Below are 23,056 nucleotides of genomic sequence, written 5' to 3'. Positions count from 1 at the left end.
CTTAAAAGTAACCATAGTAAGATATAACATCTATGACTCAGAACATAATATATGGAAAGATTTAACAAAAGCAGAGCCAGGAAATCAATTATTTTATACCCAGTAAAGTGGATTAAGACACTTTTCTCAGCTTCAGTTCTCCATTGTCCCCCAGAGTTAAGCGTATGTATGGATAACGTAAAAAATAATGAAAGAAATATTCGCTTATAGTCAGTATCATTGAAATTACTGATGCTGCAGTAGTAACGATCCTATGGTGAAACATCCTATGGTGACAAATCACAGACTTAAGAGTGGCAGGGGTTGGAAGGGACCTCTGGAGATCATCCATTTAGTCCAACCCCCCTGCCAAAGCAGTGTCACCTACAGCAGGTTGCACAGGACCGCGACCAGGCGGGTTTTGAGTATCTCCAGAGGAGGAGACTCCACAACCCCTCTGGGCAGCCTGTTCCACGCAGGAACGTTATGTACGCAGTGACAAAGCATGGCTGATCTCCTCTGGGGCCAAGGGGAAGAAGAGGCTGATCCAACACCAAGGCCTGAGGTATGACGGTTTGCATACGTTGTATTTTGCAGAGCTGCCTAGAGATGTCCAGCAGTTGTAAGTAAGCCTGGAACCTTGAAATTATTTGCTTTAGCTTTAGAGATGTGTACAAGGCGAGCTTACCCAAAGTCATGCTAAGCAAGCTGTATGTGGTCTCATTTCACTACTGCTTGCTTTTCTTCTGAGGATGCAAAGCACCAGCAAACTTTAATTGTGCCCCAAACATAAATGATGTGCAAGCAAAAAGAAGCCCTTTATCTATACTAATGCTACAATTGTACTCAAGGAATTAAGTTCCTTTTTAGTGTTGAGAGAAGATAAAAAAAGTCTAAAAGGCTCAATAAATCTGCAAAAATTGGAAGGTGGATACTGCTCTCCACGGATTCAAAAAGATGCCCTACAAACATATTCCCTGTAAACTGTGCTCTTGGAGCAAGACAAGCTGATCTAATGCAACATTTTGGACACAGTAAAATGTGCCATAGATGACAATCAAGCAAAAAACTTGCAAGAAAAAAAAAGTAATCTAGAATACAAATTTCAATAAAATCTGAGCTCCTCTTAACAGTTTTACACCAGTCAACTTTTCCTAAATTCCCTGAGATGAACAGAGCTGTAATACTAGCTTTAAAATTGCTTTAAGATTTTAGAAACTATCGTGTATACAGACTATAACATTTGATCCCAGTGATTTTGCAGACAATCTTGTAGAATATTCGTCTCCTGAACTAAGATTCTGTGTTTTTCAATTCTGCAGTGCGTATTAGTTAATGGTTCTCATTGTTAAGTAACAATCTACTTAGATTTTGGATGAAAATACAATTTTTTAGTTAGCATTGAGGCAAAACAAGGAATCTGCTTCTTTCCTATAGCATTAATGTCTCTGCACATATCTACTTTGCGATGAGATACTTTCCTGTTAACGACAGTAAGAAGTTCTGTGAACTCCAAGGAAGAGCCGTGCTTCCTAAGTGCCTCACACAAATCTTGAATGTACCAGGAGCCATTTACAGTTTCACGATGAGAAAAGTAACCTATTGTAGAACAGGAAAGTAAAATTATATCCAAATGTAAGTAGTGATGCCTCTTGAAAAATACTCATGAGAGTTACTGCTCGCTAGCTGCCTCTGTAAGGGATCACTAATGGCTGTTAATCTTACTTTGCCAGTTACGCAGTTTCTCTGTAAACTGTAGATGGGAAATGGCTTTGAGATCACCTATAGTGCTCAGCCACGAGGAGCACGATTCAGGGACTGGTAGCTTACAGGATCATATCTGCACATTACAAGAGAGCAGATGGGACTTAGGACGAGACACACGGAGGACTGGAGACGACAGCCACATGGTGCCAGGAAATTTGTAAGCCACCAGAATCCTACAATCCTGGAAGAACGGGGAACGCGTGCTGTCAGCCGACAGCTCTGCAGCAAGATTATGATGGGAGTGTTTCTGCTTGGCAGATTAAGTGCAGCCTTGATGGTTTATTTTCACTTTTTCCTTAGCATGCAAAGCAGATGACCTGCACTGCAAAATGAGGAACTGTTCAAGCTTGTTACAGTGAAGTATCAGACATCATATATCAAATATTAGAACTTACCTTGTGCCACAGAGTAGCACATGATAAAGTCTGCACCAGCAGGCAGGGTATAGACACCAGCTGCATCCACTTCAGTCTCATTGACAGCGGGTCGATCGGTGCCATCTATTGAATCCTGAGCAATAACTGGATCGTCATGTTTATCACCTCGACATGCCTGTTGGTGAGAAGTATTGTTATGCTTTCATCTGTCCAAGCTCACCTGTGTTAATGTAATACTTCTGACACTAACCAGAGGGGACTTCTGTTCAGTTAGGTGTTCCACATTACCTAATGTGGATGAGAGTACATATGAGTCTGGATTCGTAAAGACCTGTTTACTTCTGTCAATTAACATATTGGTGACAAAGTCTGGTGAAAGCTCTCAGATGATCACAGAATTCCTGAGACTGGAAGGGACCTCTTGAGATCACCAAGTCCAAGCCCCCTGGCTCAAGCAGGGTTAGCTAGAGCAGACTGTCCAGGACTACATCCAGCCAGCTTTCGAGTATCTTCATAGATGGAGACTCCACAACCTCTCTGGGTCATCTCTTCCAGTGTTTGACCACTCTCACAGTAAAAAAGTGTTTCCCTGTGTTGAGATGGAATTTCATGTGTTTTAATTTGTGCCAGTTGCCTCTTGTACTGTCACTGGGCACCACTGAAAAGAGCCTGGCTCGCTCTTCTTCATTCCCTCCCACCAGGTGTTTATAACATTGGTGAGATTCCCCTGAGCCTTCTCCTCCAAGCTGAACAGTCCGAGCTCTCTCAGCCTCTCCTCATATGAGAGATGCTCCGGTCCCTTAATCATCGTTGTGGCCCTTTGTGGGACTCACTCCAGTAAGTCTGTATCTTTCTGGTACTGGGGAACCCAGAACTGGAAACAGTACTTCAGAAGATGCAGCCTCAGCAGTGCTGAGTAGAGAGGAAGAATCGCCTCCCGCGGACCTGTTGGCAAGGCAGTGCTGAATAAATGCTCTGAAGCAGAACCATCGTTGTATGCTGTTACACTTCTGCTCTTAGTTCAGTCTTAAATGTGTTAGTCAAGGGAGGGGTTTTTTTTTGTGAGAAGCCAGTAAGCAAGGCCAGTATTGTCAACGTTGCAGAAAGGCTATACATGGAAGAAGGTAAGAACACACTCAAAAGATGCAAAGTAGGTAAGGAGCATCACTAAAGAGAGAAACGTGAAAATCTTTTTTCATTTGCGGTGATGAAGTTCTGTCCTTGCTGTTTCCTCTGATTTCCAAAGGTAAATGCTATGCCCCTTGTACTGCAAAGGAGCTCAGCTGATGAACTGAACTAAGTTAATTTGCTTTTGATGAGTATATATTGTAAATGTTTCCAAGTATTACTTAAAACTGAAATATATAAATATTTTTCCATCTTTGGCACCTGGTTAAAAAAAAAATCAAAGCTGAGTAAGTCCTAGTGAAAGATGAATTAACAACGTGCTGATTTTTGTAGCAGCCTTGTGCTTAAGGACGCTTTTATTTGAAAAAAGGTAATTCTTAGGATTACTCTATAAACTACTACAATTGCAATCTGCTGAAGGCCAGGTTCTCATTTGAGTTTGCTAATTGTAATCTGGCTAAAGAGTGGGATAACGCCCTGTGTAACCTGGCTTTACCCCGTAACTGACTCTGCTTTGAACAGGAGGCTGGACTAGAGGCCTCCTGAGGTCCCTTCCAACTTGGATTATTCTGTGAACCAAGGAGTGAAACAGGAGATTGCACAGGGGCTTTATTTGACCACTTAGCACAAGCAGTATTTCTGAGACAGTAAAGCCTTAAATTGACTCTTTAAATTCTACAGAGACCAAGTATTGGTCATGGACAAATAAGAAGAATAAAAAAAAAAGAAAAACAAAAAAACCATTACCACCACCACCACCAGAACCAACCAAACAAAAAACCCACAAAAAACCCCCAGAAAAAAACAACTGCGTAAGGATCAAATAAAGGGACTTGCCTGGAAGGAAACAGTGAAGTTGAGGTCTGATAGCCTTCTACAGCCCAGCCTAGGGCTGTGAAGTGATCAGCAGCAAATGAGCTGAGGCCGGACATGACTGTCTCAGAAAAATGATAGTCTTCTCTGCCATTAAATATATGCTGACAGTCAATCCAACATGGGCTTAATTTGGGTTGCTCTTCCTAAGATTACTTCTTACTGAATACAGCTAGAATAATAGTATTAACACTTGTGTACATAAAAGTTTTTGACAAAAGAGAAGAATCCTTGTCTTAAATGCCTTTAAAGCAGTTTTCTATACCTTCTTTCTTAAAGATGCACAAACTTTCCCTCGTGGACAGACTGTATCAGGAAAACTGACTTCTGTATTGCAAGAAGACCGAAATCAGTGTTAACACCACTGAATTCAGAAACAGACACCTTACCTGAATGATAAATATCTTCGGTTTTCCTACCAGACTTGGGCATTTGTCTCCTCTGAACATGTCTGTCATCGTCTCAATTTTGATTTGGGCATCATATGCATAAACATGATCATTCTCACCATGACTCAGGAACACACAAACAAAGCAGTCAGCATTGCTGTGGTCATCGTTGGAGACTGAAATAGTCAAGCGGTGTTTAGATGACTAAACAGTGATCTTCAGGTTTGAAAAACACTGTACATTTGTATCATATCATTTCATCTCTGATCAGTCCTTTTTCAAATGAACTCTATTTTCAGATAGTGTAATACTGCACAGACTTGAAGGTGCAGTGATTCAACATGGCTGAAGATAAGGGCCACTACAAATGAAAAGAAGAATGTTATTAACTTCTCCCAGCTGCAGGTACTTTCTTCCAGCTTTCAGCGACTTCATGAGTTCTCTCTGCAGAAGCTTCACTTACATCGCATTAAAATAGTATGAAGTCTAACCCTTAAGTCCTTAAGTTAAACAACTCCCTTGTGCACAAATATTTTAAGTTAGACAAACAGAGAGAATGGAAGGAAAGATATCTGGAAATTCTGCTACAACCAGTTAGACATAAGCAATATATAGTCTCCTACCTTCATAGATTTCCTGCAGCACATCCTCTGCTTTCAGATCATCAAAATGTCTGACTTCAAATCCAAGGTCTGTCAAACTATTGTTAAAACACATCAGTATTAGTAAAAATTTTGCTCAAATTACATGTCAGCTGCTACCAACACAGTTGCTTTCCCTGTGAGAGAATGCATATTCATGTTTATGCATTATTTATGAAAAAAAAACCTACTAAACTTGATTTTGAACTGAAACTGGTGTCCAGTACAGGTGTAATGCCTAACGTTATTTCAGAGAGTTCGTCCTAAGAGAGGTCTGGACACAATGAAATCATAGCATTTGTGCCAGAAGTTTCTGTGACTCAAAGGAATGTGCTTTGAAGTTTTTTTGTTATGGCTTTCTTTGCCAAGGTTGCATAGATGCTTGTGTCTCCAAAATCTTTTGTTCTATACCTAAACGTAAGATTTAGGTAACTGCTTATTTGACCATGTTTTCGGAAGTTTAGCTTTTTAAGCTTGAGTAGAGAAACCATGTTTCTTACCTGCGTTTCAGATTGTTTCTGTCTGCAAGAGTCCCACGTCTGTCTGGAAGCTTTAAATGCCAAAAGAAGTGCTCGTGATTGAAGATGAGCGCAACTCCTCTTCTTTGATGGTTCATTTTGTATTGCACTGCAGGATCAAGTGTTTGTCTGTTGCCAGAGACGGAAAACATTCTTGATAAATGAATTAATGGCTAATTGAATTCCCTTCCTGTATTCCTGCCAGTTGAGATTTTTTAATTGACTAGAGACTTTGATGACCCAATTCCAGAAGACAAGACCTCAAAAGGTGCAAGATTTTAGGAAGAGCCTAAATCGCTAAGTCTTTTTCAAAACCTTGGGCATGTTAAGCAATTCAGTAAAAACAAGTGTTGGGTGTGTACTAGGCTCTGTCAGGTAGGTTGAACAGTTTCTGTACAATATGTTTGTGTTTTCTGTTGTCAGGAGGCTGTCCCATTAGTATGGCAGTAAGGCACGTAACAGTGCATTTTAGACTTTGCTCCAATTCTCCATGTTATGTGTTTAGCTAAATATTATTTTAACGTAATTGGATAGTGCATATATACTTATTTGGAATTGTAGCTGTCTGAGATTTGGTTCAAGTTCTTGTAACTAAACCGAGTGCTGCATCATAAGCAGCAGACTATAAACTGGTGATGAGGGGGTACGCATAGTGTATCTTGCAAAAGAGGAGAACAAATTCGTATTATTTACCCTAACAAAATGAAAGCTATGGCAATACAACCGTTCATCTAAGGTTTTAGCAACCAGTCAACAAAATCCTAAAGCTGAACGACAGCGTTGTTCTGAACAACAGAACAAATGAGCAAACCAGCTTCTAAGCAGAGGACTTTATCACAGCAACAAATGTATGGAGCACCTGTCTGTTTGGAGTAGCATTCAGCAATTTACTGTTTTATGAGCAAAACACAACACAGAAGTCTGTGATAGCACACTATGGACTGTACACATGGACCCAGAAGGTCGTTTCCAATCATTGGCATGGCTGTATTTAGAGAAGTAAGACAGAGAATCTTCGTACTTTTGTAGTCGAAAGTATCAGGGCAGAAAACAGAAACTAAAACGCTTCTGGCAATAGCCCTGGCAATAGACAAGGCCAGTGCTTTAGATTTACAGAATGACAGTCCTAGGGCAGCATGACAGAGCTATGGCAGTCCTATGGCAGTCAGAGCTGTGATTTTGGGCATGTTACTGGGTTTTTTTCCTGCTATGGAACATTCCGTTTTGGTGCAACTGGTGGAAGAAGTTGCTTAGAATATTTGCTGGCAGATGTTGCTTAAAAATTGCAGCTTCATCAGCAGAAATGCTTTTGTTTCACTAGAAAATGACTAAAGTTATCTATAAACTATCTCTGCCTCTCCAGTTTATTATGAGCAGCCCTTTAATAAAACATCTTTTTCTAAGGTCAGCATGAGAATTCAAACTGGGAACAAGAATTCTGGATGATTGTTCAAAGTTTGGGGGTTTCTGCAATGTTGGCTGGATAGCCAACAAGAAAAGTTAAGTGGGATGCTTTATCACACTCTCCTCAATTTGAGTACTTCACAGGATGATACTTCACGCAAAGATCATAAACTTTAGCCCTGTGATTGTGAATGCTATTTCACCTGTACCAGTACCAGCGTTTATTTGGATTTGGGCAATTTATATTCCTTAGGATTCAGCTAGATGTAAGGCTGGTAGGGATTTGGAACAATTAGGTCCCTGGATCCTGTGAATGACCACTAAATAGTTCTTCCTCTGCTCAGCTGTAGTCACTGCGTGGGTGAGGCAAAGGAAATTATCAGGCAGGTAGATCACCTTTTCCAGGGTTAGATGATGTTGTAAGGTGGAGTAGGAAAAATTTATGGAATCACTATCCCATTGTCCCTTTACCCTCCTTCCAGAGGAATATATTCCTGTGCTATCACTTAGTCTGCCCAATTGTTTCTTAGATTGTGATGGTATTTTTGCCACAGTCTCTGCACATTGCCCAACGTAAAAGGAGTCGACTCCTGAGAGTCCCTTCTGTATGCCTTCATGATAAGAAGGGTGGTTCCACATCTGGGGCAGCTAAAACTAGAAACGTGTTCTGTAAATAGGTGGAGTTGAATAACCCAGTCACATTCTTAACAACAGCCAGAAAACCCTGCGCTGACCTCAGTGCCATGGGCCATCTCTCTGCCATTGCCATCAGAACTTTACCTTATATCAAGTGCATCTACTTCTGTGAGGTTCTCATTTCCATCTGTTAGAGATCAAAAAATGATTTAGCCACTAAAACATTCACTAAAAAAAGGAACGATTTCAATTTGTGCATCCAGCCTTAAAGTTTAGCTGTTAACGTAAGCCAAAAGCTCATTCACACATCAGGTAAACAGGCATGCAGTTACACAGCTTCATTAGCGTTTGTCTGCACCCACGGCTTTTGGAGGCTGTTTTTAAAGTTCTGACAGTCTGAATGTTAGGTGGTCAAGACATGCATATTTTGTATCTCTCTATCTGTATCTATATAGATACATTCAGAGATCATGACTTTATATAACTAACTAGCTGGCTGTATTTATTTAAAAAGAGTCTCTTTAACTCAACAGTTATGATTTTTACATAATCTAAAAATACACTGGTGTTTCTTTTATTTCAGTAACGCTGCCAGTGCAAAGCTGAGCATTCTCTTTGCGGCTGGATGCAGCCTATGAGTCATTGCAGGTAGTGGAACGGTACATACAGCTAAAGACAACTGAGAAGATGCAAGATTATTATACCCTTTCTTCTGCTAAACTATACAGGCGTAATTATCTCCAGTAACAGAATGCACATAAAGGTAAAATTGTGGGAACAACAGGGAATACGCACATCTTGGGTGCATGCAGAACTAAAGACTTGCAGATGGTTAGGAAAAAATGTTTATTCCTTTCACCTAAACGTCTCAATGGGCTATAAAATCACAGCTCCTACTACTAGTGGAGACTAACTACCACATTATGAAAACTATGTACTATACTGTACCTGTGGTGGTTAACGTAGGTCTGCTATCCAGCTGGATGTGGCCTGCAATTATGAAAGAAGATGGGTCACGTATATGTGTATTTTACAAACTACTTTGTATATACAATACTACCTTTTCACAGCTGCTTTTCACATCTGATTAAAGCCTTTTGCAAAACTAACATAGCTATGTATTGACAGAGGAGAAAAGTTCATAAAGACAGTAAACTTGCAGAAATCTAGACCTGGCTTTGGCAGCTTTTGTGTTGAAGACCCTGGCACGGGAGAGCAGGGGGTGGCTCAGAGGAAGTCACGTGCTTTTAGGTGTTACTATTTAAATGGAAACTTCCCACTGGCAAACACTGATCGTGCTTTCGGGTGTTGGGTCTTACAGTTACCACTGGTAACATGAACGCACAAAAAAAGCGATTTCAGTTTGCCTGAAACGTAACATGTAGATCAGACCAATGACAGAAGTGCTGTAAAATGAGAGCAGCTAGAACACAGCAGCAACAGCTGTGCCCGAGACACCGGGTAACAAGAAGCCAGAGGTCTGTAAGGCTGCATCTGCACGTTTAAATGTACGCTGTGCTTTTGCCTGTGGACCCGAGATCTGGCTGATGCTTTTGTCTCAGCTGAAGGGAAACCAGCAGACCACAGAAATGTTACAGTCGTCAAACTTTTAGACAGAGGATGGTGTCATGTAGACACAGAAGAACAGAATTCCTGGGCCAGAGGAAACTAGGGAAAGATGGTTCTCCTCTTCTTGTAATCCTGTTCAGTCAGTTACCAGTCCTTAGCCTCTCACTGCCACTGCCACGTTGCAGCTTCATGCGAGTAAACGCTACTTAAGCTGTTATGATTTAGGAAGAGCTTTCTGCTTGTCCTGCACAGGCTTGTTCTAAAAGCCGGTTGCTCTCAGGGGGACTGCTTGCTTGTCTTCAATCTCGTGAAGACGAACTGCTTCAAAAGAATCGAGGGTCGGGTAGGCACGGGGTGACGCGGGGATCCGACAGCATCTTTCCCTGGGTACGGCTGAATCCCAGCAGGTCCATCACTCGGGCCGAAGGACGTGGGATTTAGAAAACACCAGTAACCAAGCGGCGCAAAAAAAGGGCGGGGGAGCGTGTACGGAGTGCTACCAGCACCCTCGGGAACCGAACCCGCGGACCGCTGCCGCTCCCCTCCTGCTCCCCACCGCCGTTCCTCCGGGCACCGGCCCCCCGGCTGTGCGCGCCCGCCCTGTCCCGGCGCCAGCTGCCGTCCTTCCGCGCAAACCAGCCCCGCTCCCCGCCGCCTCGTCCCCCGCAGCGGCCGGGCCTTCCCCCGCCCCGGGCCGCGCCGCCCCGGCCTCCCGCACCGCCTTCCGCCTCGGCTCCCCCGCCCGCTGCGGAGGAAAGCGCAGGCCGCGACCCGCAACTGCGGGACAACCGCGGGGCCGGCCCCGCTCCCTCCGGCCCCCGGCAGAGCCGTCCGGCTCCCGCTCCCCCCCCCCCGCCGCGCCCAAAGCCCCGTCCCAGCGCACGGGGAGGCCTGGGCACCGCCGAGACCCTGAGCGGGGGAGCCGCGCCGCCGGCCCCGCGCAACCACCACCCCGCGGGCGGCGGCCGCGACCCGCCGCGTCCCTCGGTTCCCCCCCTCCTCCGGCCCCTACCTGCCGGCCGCCCCGGCGCCGAGCCCGACATGGCCGCGGACGGAGGCAGCCCGGCACGGCTCCCCGCCACGCCTGCCTGCGCGCTTCGCCTTCCCGGGCCCGGCCCGCCTCCTCGGCCCGGCACCCCCCCTCCCCCGGCCCGGGGGCAAGGCGTTTCTCCGGGCTGGGCTCCCGCCGCTGCGGCGGAGAAGCGGGACGGTGCCTGAGGGAGCGCGGGTCCTTCACTCAACCGCCACCCGCGTCATCCTGGAGCTCGGTGAGAAGCTACGGTGGTTACTAAACTGAGATTTTTTTTTTTTTTCCCCAAAACTGTGCCAGAAGCACCCCCCAGGGGCACACGCTGTTGCCCTTGCTGTAAGGCTGCTGTTAACTCAAGATGCCTCTTCATCCAGGCACCCGCGCGCAAACCCTTGAGAGGTTCGGACGCAGAGACTTTTGCAACTTCGCTCTCTTCTTGCATCAGTTCTTTTCTGATGATCTCAGCACCACGAGGAGAGCACCCAGGTACTGAGGAGAGTGCCTGGGTATCTTCACACATGCTGAGACTCCCAGCCTTTTCTTTACGGGGCTCCTCCTCTTCGCTGACCGAGACCGCAGTAAACAAGTTTCCGGACCAAAGCCAGTGACAAAACACATCCTCCTGTGTAAGAGCTTTGCAGATTTGTACCGTGGATGGGTCTGAATATTTGCTACCCAGGCTGTTTCCAGGTAGGCTCTAGAATGAGCTCAGGTGTGAATATGCTCTTACCAGAGGTTGCTGCTGCGAGCACAAAAGCAGGCGAATTTAGAGTGGGATTTTAGGTGTTTTCTACCCAGTCTGTTTGGCCTGTTTTTACCCAGGCTTCCTGCATGACTATATCTTTTAGCCAAGACACCTCCCTTTTGGTTAAAGGAGCCATGGGTATTTCCAGTTACCTCTGCTTGTTTTCCTCTTGTTTGGACTCGTTATCCTCAGGCTGCCAGCAGGCAGCCAGACCAAGACCAAACTGTTGTTTAAATTGTCTTGGTGTATACTTTAGTCAGAACACGTTCCTATCCGCTCTGTTCCTCAGTCCAACAGTTAGCCTGTACCCTCATAAGGCAATCACACATATTTTCCACTTTGAGCCTACTCGGTCAGCCACCGTGTTCAGAGGAGTCACCCGTAACCTGCTCACACGTACAAGGCCTGAGGTTGCATTTGACTGGTTGCATTTCCAGCTTAACACATGAAAATTTTTGTTAGATGAGCGTGTACATGTTTTGAAACAGTTCCAGACTGTTGCAGTAGCTCCACTGTAAGTGGGTATTTTTGGACAAAGCCTTGTGAATGTAGCAGAACTGCAGTTTGAAGAAGGGAGTTTGAGGACACACTGCTGTTACTCAGATCATCCAGGAGAGCAAAATAGCCTAAGGGAGTACGAAGACTTTAACTTGTAAAAAAAAAAAAAAAAAACACTGCAATATTTAAAGAGTATTACTGACTACATAAAAGCACGCAGTAATGACTCAAAGCCAAGAGCTGCTATATATATTTTTTTTTTTTTTGCATATATATAAAAATATCTAAGTTGTTTAATGGTGTGATTAATCCTGGGAGTGACAGCTACCCTTCACTTGGGGGCTGTGGCTTATAAACTCTATTTTGTACAGTTTGCAGGTTTTCTGTAATCACGGATTTCTGCTACAGGAAAAGCCTACACAAAGTGAAGGCTCCCTGGAAGTCAAATGCTTCCTCTGGTTTGCAAGCACAGCTAGCGGCCTGTCAGCTGTTGTGCTGTCTAGCAGTGTTAAAGCTCCTTGAAGTGTTACAAACGGTTTGAAGGAAACTCTGGAAGGCTTTCATGGTATAATTACAGGTCAATACAGAAAGGAACAAACCCCAGCGCTTTCCAACAGTGAAAATTTTCCGTGTTCATTTAATCATCTAGTTTAAGCTTGTTTCTACACAACGGAACGGCCATCTAGTTGAATTATAGTGGTTCGGACTCATTGTGGTACTTTATTTTAAACAAGCACGTCATTACCATTCCCTGCTTTCATGCTAAAAGACTTTGAGGGTTCCAACCATGGAATTCCAGCGTAATTCAGAGTTGTTTCAGTTCTATGACAGAAAATAAATTTCACCAAATTTAGAGGAACCACACAAGTTCCTCAAACACGGTTTTGTAAAACTCTACAGCAATATTTGTCTTGCAGTGCTACCTCATATCCATAAATACGAAAAGAAACTATGAAGCATGGCCAAAGAACTTTAGCAGGAACTTTATGCTATGAGGCACTTACAATCAGTGTCATGTACAGTAAGGTCTAGTGAAAAACAAAACAGAAATACCACAAACAATGGTAAAGAAAAAACATACAGAAGTACTTCCAGAGGAGAAATCACATTATAGTCCACAAGTCTGGTAAATTTTAGGCTTTTAGCATTGTTTCCACTCCCTGATCACAGATGCAGTATTTCAATTTTCAATTCTCTCCTCCAGGTGACTTCAGCTAAAGAAGTCAACGAGGGAACAGATGACAGAAGAACAGGCTCAGATGCTTCTCAGCCTCACAGAGGTCATGGGAACAGATGACAGAAACACAGGCTCAGACATCCGTCAGCCTCACAAAGGGCATTTTAAATAAGAAGGGTTGTTGGGCACACTGACCCCATCTGTGGAACCTTCTTCTACTTTTCATCAGAATGGACTAAACGAAAGCCAGATGAATACAATAACCAAGTTGTGCCACAAGACAAATATAAATCAACTTATTTAAACAATATATACTTTCTATGCATATAATACACAGCACAGTATGTTTTATTTGAAAAATAAACATTTGATTCCCTTTTAAAATAACATAGCAACTACAGTCCACCATTGTGTCAAATCAGAAGTATAACCTTAGGTTGCAAACTGTTCATTTTGGTGGTCAAGCCTTAAAAAGATCAACATATTTGATCTGAAAAGCGCTGCAGAAGTAAGGTTGATATAGAATCAGGTAGAAATACGTAGTGCAGATGTATACCCTTGCTAAGGGTTTGGGGCTTTTTGCTTGTTTTTGTTTTTTTAAAAACAAACCCACGGGGCAGCATACATCGTAGAGAACTGAAGGCAACTGTACCAAAAGCATGAAAGTATTGCCTATTTAAGATGCCATATTAATGTACACAAAACGCTCTTTCCTGTTGCATCGACTATCAGATGCATCGGCTGCTAGTAAACCTAAATTTTGACCTATACTCAAAATAAACTGAGAATTACATACAACTCTCTTCTGTGCCTCTGATTCCCCATTATGGAGTTTTCTTAAAAACTTCAAAATGGCACTGGTGTTTTACGATAGCATACCCTGAGTGTACAGGCACCAAAGGAAACTGAATTCCGTTTCCAAGCTTCTGGCATAAAGGGGAAGAGAAGGAAGACTTGTTCCTTTTTTCCACTAGGAAGAATATCGTAGTGACTTTCAAACCAATATATTCATGTCAGTGTTTAAATATATTACTGTCTGAAAAGCTTCAAGCTTTGTAACAAAACACTTGCTTCTTTCCAGCTGCGTGTTTGACTTTACCATGAGATCTCAGTATCTTCTTTCAGAGATCTGTCTTATCCTCGTAACGACACATACACGCAGCTCTCTGGCTGTCCAGGTATGGTTTACATCCTAAATGTATAACCGCATCGAACAACAGCTGAACAGTTGATTCACACGCTGCAAGCAAAGAAGAGTTCAGTTAAAAGTACTCTTTGAATGGAACATGAAACTAACAGAAATGACTCTGGCAAACTGCAAACGACTTTAAGAAAGCAGCAGCATAGCAAATAGACTGTCAAATGAAAGACCAAACCAATACAGAATCATTTAAGTTTTGAGTAGAGACTTTTCATATGCCAACCAAAATGAAGAAGAAAATTCATTCCAGGTGGAATCTCATCTGTGTTAGAAACATCACTTAGCCCTGTAAAGATGAAAGAGCTGTTCTACCCCCTCACTTTTTGCATCCCAATTTATGCAGAGGTTGCTATCTTTAACAGCAGCTCAACAGAACTGAGCAGATATTCAGCAGTTCTAACACGAAACACTACCATGATGACTTCTTTGCAGTTAAATGAATTTGACAAGTTCAAACATAGGCTTGTTCTAGAAACTGTCTGCTCTCAGTGGGAATACTTACTGTAAAAGTGACATTGTCCAAACAGAAAAGTGTGGTTATGTCATGTATTGCTCAGATACAAGCCAGCCACCAGAAGGAGCATCACATGGCCTGTTACTGAAAACCTAAAATGTGTTCACTAAGGGATAGCACTAACTGCTTCCACTATCAAACTGTATGATTCTAATACCTTACTTCATAAAAGGGAACAATGCGGTATTTTCCTACAGTTTACTAGCAATCACAAACGGTAGGCATTTAGAAATCACCCAGCAGAGCACTGAATAGTCAGCTATACTACAGTAAACGCAAGAATTATACAAGCATTTTGAGAAAGTTTTATTCCATATTCATACTGCTAAATGGGAAGCATTAATTTTTCCCCTCAAGGTTAGTTTTAATCCGGATCATTTTCCTACGCTGTGTCATTGCTTTGCTGTGCAAGTGTCTGGGCTGCACGACAGAGGGACAGAACAAGGCATCTTTTAGCAACAGCATCACCTGATGAAAATGTGGCATCACTGTGCTGCACAAAGATTCTTTGCCAAATAAGCTTGGTTAAAATTGAAAAGCAAGAAAGGCTTTTTCACACTTACCCTGGACACTCTCGGAGATTCCAAGTGTTTTCTGCACATCCCTGCAAATTTTGGAGAGGCAGGACTGGAACTGCTCATCGCAGTCATTTTTTTTATTGCCACAAGTATCGTAGCATCTGTCATGGTGATTGCAGCACTTTGTCATCGAAGGGATACCGATGTCAAACTGTGAAGAAAATCACACACACACACTCCATTGGTACTCCAGTTAAGAAAGATACAGCTGTTGTGGTTTAACCCTGAGCTGGCAACTAAGACCACGCAGCCGCTCACCTCTCCTCTCCGCTCTCACAGAATCACAGAATCACAGAATGGTAGGGATTGGAAGGGACCTCTGTGGATCATCTAGTCCAACCCTCCTGCCGAAGCAGGGTCACCTACAGCAGGCTGCACAGGACCTTGTCCAGGCGGGTCTTGAATATCTCTAGAGAAGGAGACTCCACAACCTCCCTGGGCAGCCTGTTCCAGTGCTCCATCACCCTCAGAGGGAAGAAGTTCTTCCTCATGTTCAGACGGAACTTCCTATGCTTCAGTTTGTGCCCATTGCCCCTTGTCCTGTCACTGGGCACCACTGAAAAGAGCTTGGCCCCATCCTCCTGACACCCACCCTTCAGATATTTATAAGCATTTATTAGGTCCCCTCGCAGCCTTCTCTTCTTCAGGCTGAACAGGCCCAGTTCCCTCAGCCTCTCCTCGTAGGGGAGATGCTCCAGTCCCCTCATCATCCTTGTAGCCCTCCGCTGGACTCTCTCCAGTAGCTCCTCATCTTTCTTGAACTGGGGAGCCCAGAACTGGACAGAGTACTCCAGATGGGGCCTCACTAGGGCAGTGTAGAGGGGAAGGAGAACCTCTCTCGACCTACTGGCCACACTCCTCCTAATGCACCCCAGGATTCCATTGGCTTTCTTGGCAGCCAGGGCACACTGCTGGCTCATGGTCAACCTGTCGTCCACCAGGACACCCAGGTCCCTCTCCACATTGCTGCTCTCCAGCAGGTCCGCCCCAAGCCTGTACTGGTGCATGAGGTTGTTCCTCCCCAGGTGCAGGACCCTGCATTTGCCTTTGTTGAACCTCATCAGGTTCCTCTCTGCCCAGCTTTCCAGCCTATCCAGGTCACGCTGAATGGCAGCACAGCCTTCTGGTGTGTCTACCACACCTCCCAGTTTGGTGTCGTCAGCAAACTTGCTGAGGGTACACTCTAACTCTTCATCCAGGTCGTTGATGAAGAAGTTAAACAAGACTGGGCCCAGTACTGACCCCTGGGGGACACCACTTGTTACCAGCCTCCAACTAGACTCAGCACCGCTGATGACAACCCTCTGAGTTTTGCTATTCAGCCAGTTCTCTATCCACATCACCGACCACTCATCCAGCCCACACTTCCTGAGCTTCCCTAGGAGGATATCATGGGAGACTGTGTCGAAAGCCTTGCTGAAGTCCAGGTAGACAACATCCACGGCTCTCCCTTCGTCTACCCAGCCAGTCATGTCGTCGTAGAAAGCTATTAGATTGGTCAGGCATGATTTCCCCTTGGTGAATCCATGCTGACTACTCCTGATAACCTGCTTTCTTCCACTTGCTTGATGATGGCCTCCAGGATAAGCTGCTCCATCACCTTTCCCGGGATGGAGGTGAGGCTGACCGGCCTGTAGTTCCCTGGGTCCTCCTTCTTGCCCTTTTTGAAGATTGGAGTGACATTGGTCTTTCTCCAGTCCTTGGGCACTTCTCCTGTCCTCCAGGACCTCTCAAAGATGATGGAGAGTGGCTCAGCAATGACATCCGCCAGCTCCCTCAGCACTCGTGGGTGCATTCCATCGGGGCCCATGGATTTGTGGGTGTTTAGCTCGCTTAAGCGATTCCTCACACAGTCCTCCTCGACCAAGGGAAAGTCGTCCTCTTTGTAGGCTTCTTCTCTTACCTCCGGGTCCTGGGATTCCTGAGGGCCAGTCTTAGCACTGAAGACTGAAGCAAAGAAGGCGTTCAGTAGCTCTGCCTTCTCCGCATCCTCCGTCACCAGGACACCCGCCTCATTCAGCAGCGGCCCCACATTGTCCCTAGCCTTCCTTTTGCTGCTGATGTAGTTGAAGAAGCCCTTCTTGTTGTTTTTGACATCCCTTGCCAGCTTCAATTCCAGGTGGGCCTTGGCCTTCCTCGTCGCATCCCTGCATGCTCTCACCACGTTTCTGTACTCTTCCCAAGTGGCCTGCCCCTCTTTCCACATTCCATGGACCTTTCTCTTCTGCCTGATCTCTGCTAGAAGCTCCTTGTTTAACCATGCAGGTCTCCTGCCTCCTTTGCTCGATTTCTTTCTCAGGGGGATGCATTGCTCCTGTGCATGGAAGAAGTGTTGTTTAAAGAGCGACCAGCACTCATGGACCCCCATGCCTTCGAGAGCCCTGGCCCACGGGATTCCTCTGAGTAGCTCCTTGAAGAGGGCAAAGTCAGCCCTCCTGAGGTCCAAGGTTTTGATCCTGTTTATCGCCCTGCTTCCTCCACGCAGGATCCTGAACTCGACCATTTCATGGTCACTGCAGCCGAGTCTACCTCCAACCTTCACATCCTCCACCAGTCCCTCCTTGTTTGTTAACACGAGGTCCAGCAGCGCGCCTTTCCTTGTTGGTTCCTCCACCACTTGCATCAGAAAGTTATCATCGATGCTCTGTAGGAACCTCCTGGATTGCGCCTGCCTAGCTGTATGGTCTTCCCAGCTGATGTCAGGGTGGTTGAAGTCCCTCATGAGAACCAGGGCCTGTGACTGTGAGGCTGCTTGCAGCTGCCTGTAGAAGGCCTCATCAACCTCCTCCTCCTGGTCAGGGGGCCTGTAGTACACACCCACAGTAATGTCACCAGTATGAGCCTGTCCCTTAATTCTAACCCACAAGCTTTCAACTTGTTCCTTATTTGCCCCCAGGCCAAGCTCAATGCATTCTACTTGCTCCCTCACATATAGAGCAACTCCACCACCTCTCCTTGTTGGTCTGTCTTTCCTAAAGAGTCTGTAGCCATCTATGACAGCATGCCAGTCATGCGAGTTGTCCCACCATGTTTCTGTGATGGCGACCAAGTCGTAGCCGTCCTGCTGTATAATGGCTTCCAGCTCCTCCTGTTTATTGCCCATGCTACATGCATTGGTGTAAACACACTTGAGCTGGGCTGTCAATCTCACCCCTGACCCTGGCACGCCAAGCCTATGCTCATCCCTAGTGAGCTGGGCAATATCCCCTTCCCCCTTCGAACCTAGTTTAAAGCCCTCTCAATGAGCCCCGCCAGCTCGTGGCCAAGAATCCTTTTTCCCCTTTGAGATAGCTGAGTTCCACCTGTCGCCAGCAGTCCCGGTGCTGTGTACACCTCCCCATGATCAAAGAAGCCAAAATTTGACTGATGGCACCAGTCTCTGAGCCACCTGTTAACCAGGTGAGTTTTCCTGCCCCTTTCAGTGCTGTTCCCTGCCACTGATGGGATGGACGAAAACACCATCTGTGCCCCTGATCCCTCAACCAGTCGCCCCAGTGCCCTGAAGTCCCTTTCGATGGCCTTGGGACTTCTCTCTGCGATCTCGTCCCCGCCAACCTGCACTACCAAGAGGGGGTAGTAATCAGAAGGCCGCACCAGACCAGGGAGTTCCTTAGCAACATCCCTAACCCGGGCCCCAGGGAGGCAGCAGACTTCCCTGTGGGATGGGTCCGGTTGGCAGATCTGTCCCCCTCTCCTCCCTGCCTCCAGCAGGTTGGGGAGGAGAATGGACAAAAAGTAGAACTCCTGAGCTGAGATAAAGACAGTTCAACATGACAACAAAGGAAGGAATAATAATAATAATAATAATGAACATACAAAACAAGTGACACACAATACCATTTTTCCCACCACCCAACGACCGGTTGTGCAGCCAGTCCCCGCGCAGTGACTGCAAACTCACGGATTTCACTGAACTCACAGAAAAGATCGAACTCATGGAAAAATGTGTTCCTGCCCCCCTGGCTAACCCCCATTCATAAACTGAGCATGACGTCTATGGTACTTGGCTATCTGTCTGGCTGTGCTCCCTCCCAGCTCCTGCACACCTGCTCATCAGCTGAACATGGGAAACTGAAAAAAGTCCTTGATTGCATAGCAATAACTAAAAACATCAGTGTTGTCAACATTCTTCTCCTACAAAATCCAAAACATAGCAGCTACTGGGAAGAAAATTAACTCTATCCCAGCTGAAACCAGGACAGTAGCCTATGAATAGACTATAACAGTTATAAATTCAAAACTGACGCCATCAGTCCGACCATCATTCACTTATCTCTGTATTTTGCTGTTCCCCTCTGGTAAGCTGCGGTGGTTCAGCCCTCTCCAGCAGCCAAGCACCCAGAGCTGCTTGCTCACTCTGTCTCCCCCCTCCACAGAGGGGAGGAGAGAATAGGAACAGCAACAGCAAGAAAACTTGTGGGTCACGATATAGACAGTCCAAGAGGTGAATGAAAGAGGGGGGAAATGTCCCAAAATAAGCAGTACAAAAGCAATCATTCACCACATCCCACAAGTAGACAGATGCCCAGCCAGTCTCTGAGCAACAGCCACCTCAGAAGCCAAGCACCCACCCCTCCCCTTCTTCCACTACTCCCGTTTTTACTGCTGTGCATGACTCTGCGTAGTACGGAATATCCTTCTGGCCGATTCAGGTCCACCGCTCCAGCTGTGTCCCCTCCCAGCCTCCTGCCCAGCCCCAGCCCATGCTGCAGGGTGCCAGAGCGAGGAAAAAAGAAGATAAAGTCCCAAAGCTGTGCAGTCACTGTTCAGCAACAGCCAAAACCATCAACAGTTTTAGACAAAAATCCCAAACACAGTGCCATGCAGCCTGCTATGAAGAAAGCTAACGCCACCCCAGCCAGACCCATTACACAAGCGGACACGGATTTTCTTTCCAGCGTTAAGGAGAACGGATTAGCATCACTAAGGACAGCAAGAGTCAGAGCCAAACCCTCCACTCTCACAGGGCTACACCTGGGGTTACTCAGCGCTTTCAAGATTGTAGGAACAAAACACGGTTAAAACACGGTTAAATCATCATCATTCTGTTTTATCCCTATAATATTTTATGCCAATGGTGCAAATGTTTATGCTGTGTTCACTTATCATACTAACATTTTCCATGTGTTTCTACGAACACATGTGCTGGAGCTGATAAAAGCAGGGACACTACGTAGATGCTGTCTCATCCTTAGAAGGGGGGAGGGAAAACACCGCCCACATTGAGGAAAGCTGATGTATGAAAGACAGACCAAGCAGCCCCCAAACGGAAATACTGACCTGAACTCCAAACAGAGGGGACCCACAACCATTTGGTGGTGAAGGTTTATAGCCGTAGCGAGGAAAAGGCTTTGATCCTGAAAAAGGTAATTTATCACACCTCAAACAGATTTATTTTTGCACAGGAGTTTAGTTCTGTCAAAACTCACCACAGACATTTGTTGGGTTTAAGACAGTATCACTTCTATTTTTAACCCAAACATACATTCAGGCATCTGAATATCAACCGTTCTTACCAAATCACAACTCAGGGGTACTAAGCATTTTGTTTTAAAAAGAGGGACAAGACACCTGAGCCAGTATTAACGTGAGCTTCCCACATTAAATAAAAGGGCCTGAGCTACTAAAATTGATGTGTCGGTTAAGCGTGCAGTAGGCAGGATTAAAGAACAGGGTACTTTAAGTTCATTAAGACATCCACGCTTCATACGCAAGCAACAGCAGTGCTCTGATTTTTTTAACTTAACCTTTAAAACTAAGTGGCACGAAACCTCTTTTTTGGTTTCTACAACTGTAACACTAACTCCATTCGCGCCAGCAGCAACTGCTGAGGAGACGTCTCCCCGAGCACCGAGGAGCGCAGCAAGGCGGGGCGTCCTGCACCCCACCGCAAGGAAGGCCGCGGAGCTCATTTGAAAAATGACCTTTCACCTTGTTCCGGTGTCGGAAGCAAACTGAGGCCGCAATTAAAAGTAATGGAGAGGAAAAAAAACGTATTTGAAAAGGGCACGTTCCGGTAGGGAGTGGAAATGTCAGGGCACCCCGGCCACAGCCAGGGTGCCACCGCCGGGGAGCCATCTCCGGGCAGATTATAAATATATATATATATATATATATACACATAGAGAGAGAGAGAGATATATATATATATTAACGTATAGGAACTTGTAACTGAGGTTTCCCCTGCGGCTGCGCCCCGCTTCCGTGGGAGCGGCGCCCGGGACCGGCAGGAGCGCTGCCGCCAGCCGCCCGCCCTCGCCGGCCGGGCCGGGCCGCCTGAAGCCGGCCGGCGGGACGGAGGGAAGGCGGCCGGGCAAGGGTCGCGGCGGCCCGGCGGGGTCTCGGCCGTCCAGCCCCCCGCCCCGCCGCCCGCCTCACCGTCGCCGCACTTGTACTGGCAGAGGCCGTCCTCGCCGCCCAGCAGGTCGAGGGCCGCGTTGAGGTACACGTCGATCTTGTGCACGCCGTTGCGGATGGTCTTCAGCGTCATCCGCCAGTCGGGGGTCTGCGGCGCCTCCGGGCACGGCGCCGGCCGCGGGCCCAGCCAGGCGCAGGCCAGCAGCAGCAGCAGGCCGCGGGCCATGCCGAGCGGCGCCCCGCCGGGCCCCTCCGCTACGCCCCCGCCGCCAGCCCGCTCCCGCCGCGGCCCGCCGGCCCAGCCCGGCCCGCCGCCGCCATCGTACCCGCGGGCGCCGCCCGGCGGGGAGGGGCCTGGCGGCCCCGAGGGGCGGCCGGAGCCGGGCTGCGGGGAGGCCGCTGACGGCTCCCGCGGGCCGTCGGGCGTCAGGGGGAGGGCCCGGGGAGGGGGACGGAGGGAGCGGCGGCGGCTCGGAGGGGGGGGTTGGGCGACGCCGGGCCACCTCGCGTACCCGTGGCGGGAGGAGCCGCTGCGCAGCGCGGCCTAGCAGCCGGACCGCTCCCACACGGGCCGTCTCCGGCGGGTCGGGGGGACCTTCCCGGACCTGTCCCGGAGCAAACCGGGGGAGCATCCGGCCGCCGGTTCGCCTGGCGCGGCGGGCGCCCTGGTACGGGTGCTGTCCGACACCGCGGAGGCCTCGGGGGGCCCCAGCAGACGCTGCCCCTGGGAGCTGCCGGGGGATGCTGGTGCGGTCGGGGGGAGAACCTGCGCTAACACGGCTGGAAAAACACCGCCCGTCGGGGGGCACGCTCGTTTCGAAGCCAAGAAGAAGCCGAAGGGAATACGTGCCTGAGGCGTTAAAGTGATAACCTGGTTCTGTGGTGCTGTGCAGCGCGAAGGAAGCCGGTCCAGCCACCTTCGCGCCTGTGAGGGGGTCAGTTGCAGGTTACACCATCGCGTGTGCGAGGCGGGGTTGTAAAAGAGGGCAGAATGAAGGTATATCTGTTAAACATCGAAAGCCCCTGCTTGGTTTGCTGAAAAGAAAAATCTGACCCAAATGAACTCGCTAAACATCCTGTTGCAGGGTTATTTTTTTTAATACGTATCAATTTTATATTTAAATTCTGGGTGCTTCAGAGATGAGCTGAAGTGGAACCATGTGGAATTTGTTTTAATTTTTGTAGTGAAAGCTTTGTTGTGAGACGTGTGGAATCCCTTGGGACATAGTGACACTGGGCCTCGGGACAAAGCTGTAGACAAGAACAGGAAATAGAAAGAAACCTGAGGGGTTTCCAGATCAACAGGCAGAGCAGAAAGTTACACGGTAGATATTCTACTGTTTTTTCTTTTCAGCCTCAGCATTTCGTTATTTGTAGTTAACTGAAGAAATAGGTGGGAAGAGTTCTTTGCAAAAGCTAATTAAGTAAAGCAAAAGAGGGAGCTCTTCCTGCACCTGTCCAGCTTTTCCCGGTGGTTACAAAGGCCCTGACTCAGCAAAGTAATTCCTTAAGTGCATTCCTAAACAGCAAGTCTTGGGTGTGGGGTATTCAGAGGAGCAATTCATACCCTTGCTTTAGTTATTAACGATTGACAGGGAGAAATTCGTGCTGATGGGTTTTTTGGAAGACAGTGAAAGATGAAGAAAAGTTAATTAAAAAGTAAAAATGTTGTCTG

General features: G+C 46.8%; 2 protein-coding genes across 2 annotated transcripts; both read right to left on the bottom strand.

Annotated features, from left to right (window-relative positions):
* On the bottom strand, positions 1–10,518 carry CASP6 (caspase 6). The gene is made up of 8 exons (XM_075421346.1): positions 10,294–10,518; positions 8,661–8,702; positions 7,857–7,899; positions 5,655–5,801; positions 5,137–5,213; positions 4,514–4,689; positions 2,142–2,298; positions 1–1,578 (listed from the first exon to the last, which is right to left on the bottom strand). Exons 1-8 carry the CDS (start codon positions 10,322–10,324, stop codon positions 1,340–1,342), a joined length of 912 nt encoding a protein of 303 aa, XP_075277461.1. The 5' UTR covers positions 10,325–10,518; the 3' UTR covers positions 1–1,339.
* Positions 10,519–12,171: 1,653 nt separating this feature from the next.
* PLA2G12A (phospholipase A2 group XIIA) lies at positions 12,172–21,620 on the bottom strand. The gene is made up of 4 exons (XM_075421343.1): positions 21,403–21,620; positions 20,305–20,381; positions 15,010–15,175; positions 12,172–13,971 (listed from the first exon to the last, which is right to left on the bottom strand). Exons 1-4 carry the CDS (start codon positions 21,605–21,607, stop codon positions 13,853–13,855), a joined length of 567 nt encoding a protein of 188 aa, XP_075277458.1. The 5' UTR covers positions 21,608–21,620; the 3' UTR covers positions 12,172–13,852.
* Positions 21,621–23,056: the final 1,436 nt, after the last annotated feature.

The sequence above is a fragment of the Opisthocomus hoazin genome, chromosome 5, assembly GCF_030867145.1.
Source record: "Opisthocomus hoazin isolate bOpiHoa1 chromosome 5, bOpiHoa1.hap1, whole genome shotgun sequence".
NCBI classification, from domain to species: Eukaryota; Metazoa; Chordata; class Aves; order Opisthocomiformes; family Opisthocomidae; genus Opisthocomus; species Opisthocomus hoazin.
The sequence above is the reverse complement of the archived record's forward strand: the minus strand, read 5'-3'. Positions and strand labels throughout refer to the sequence as shown.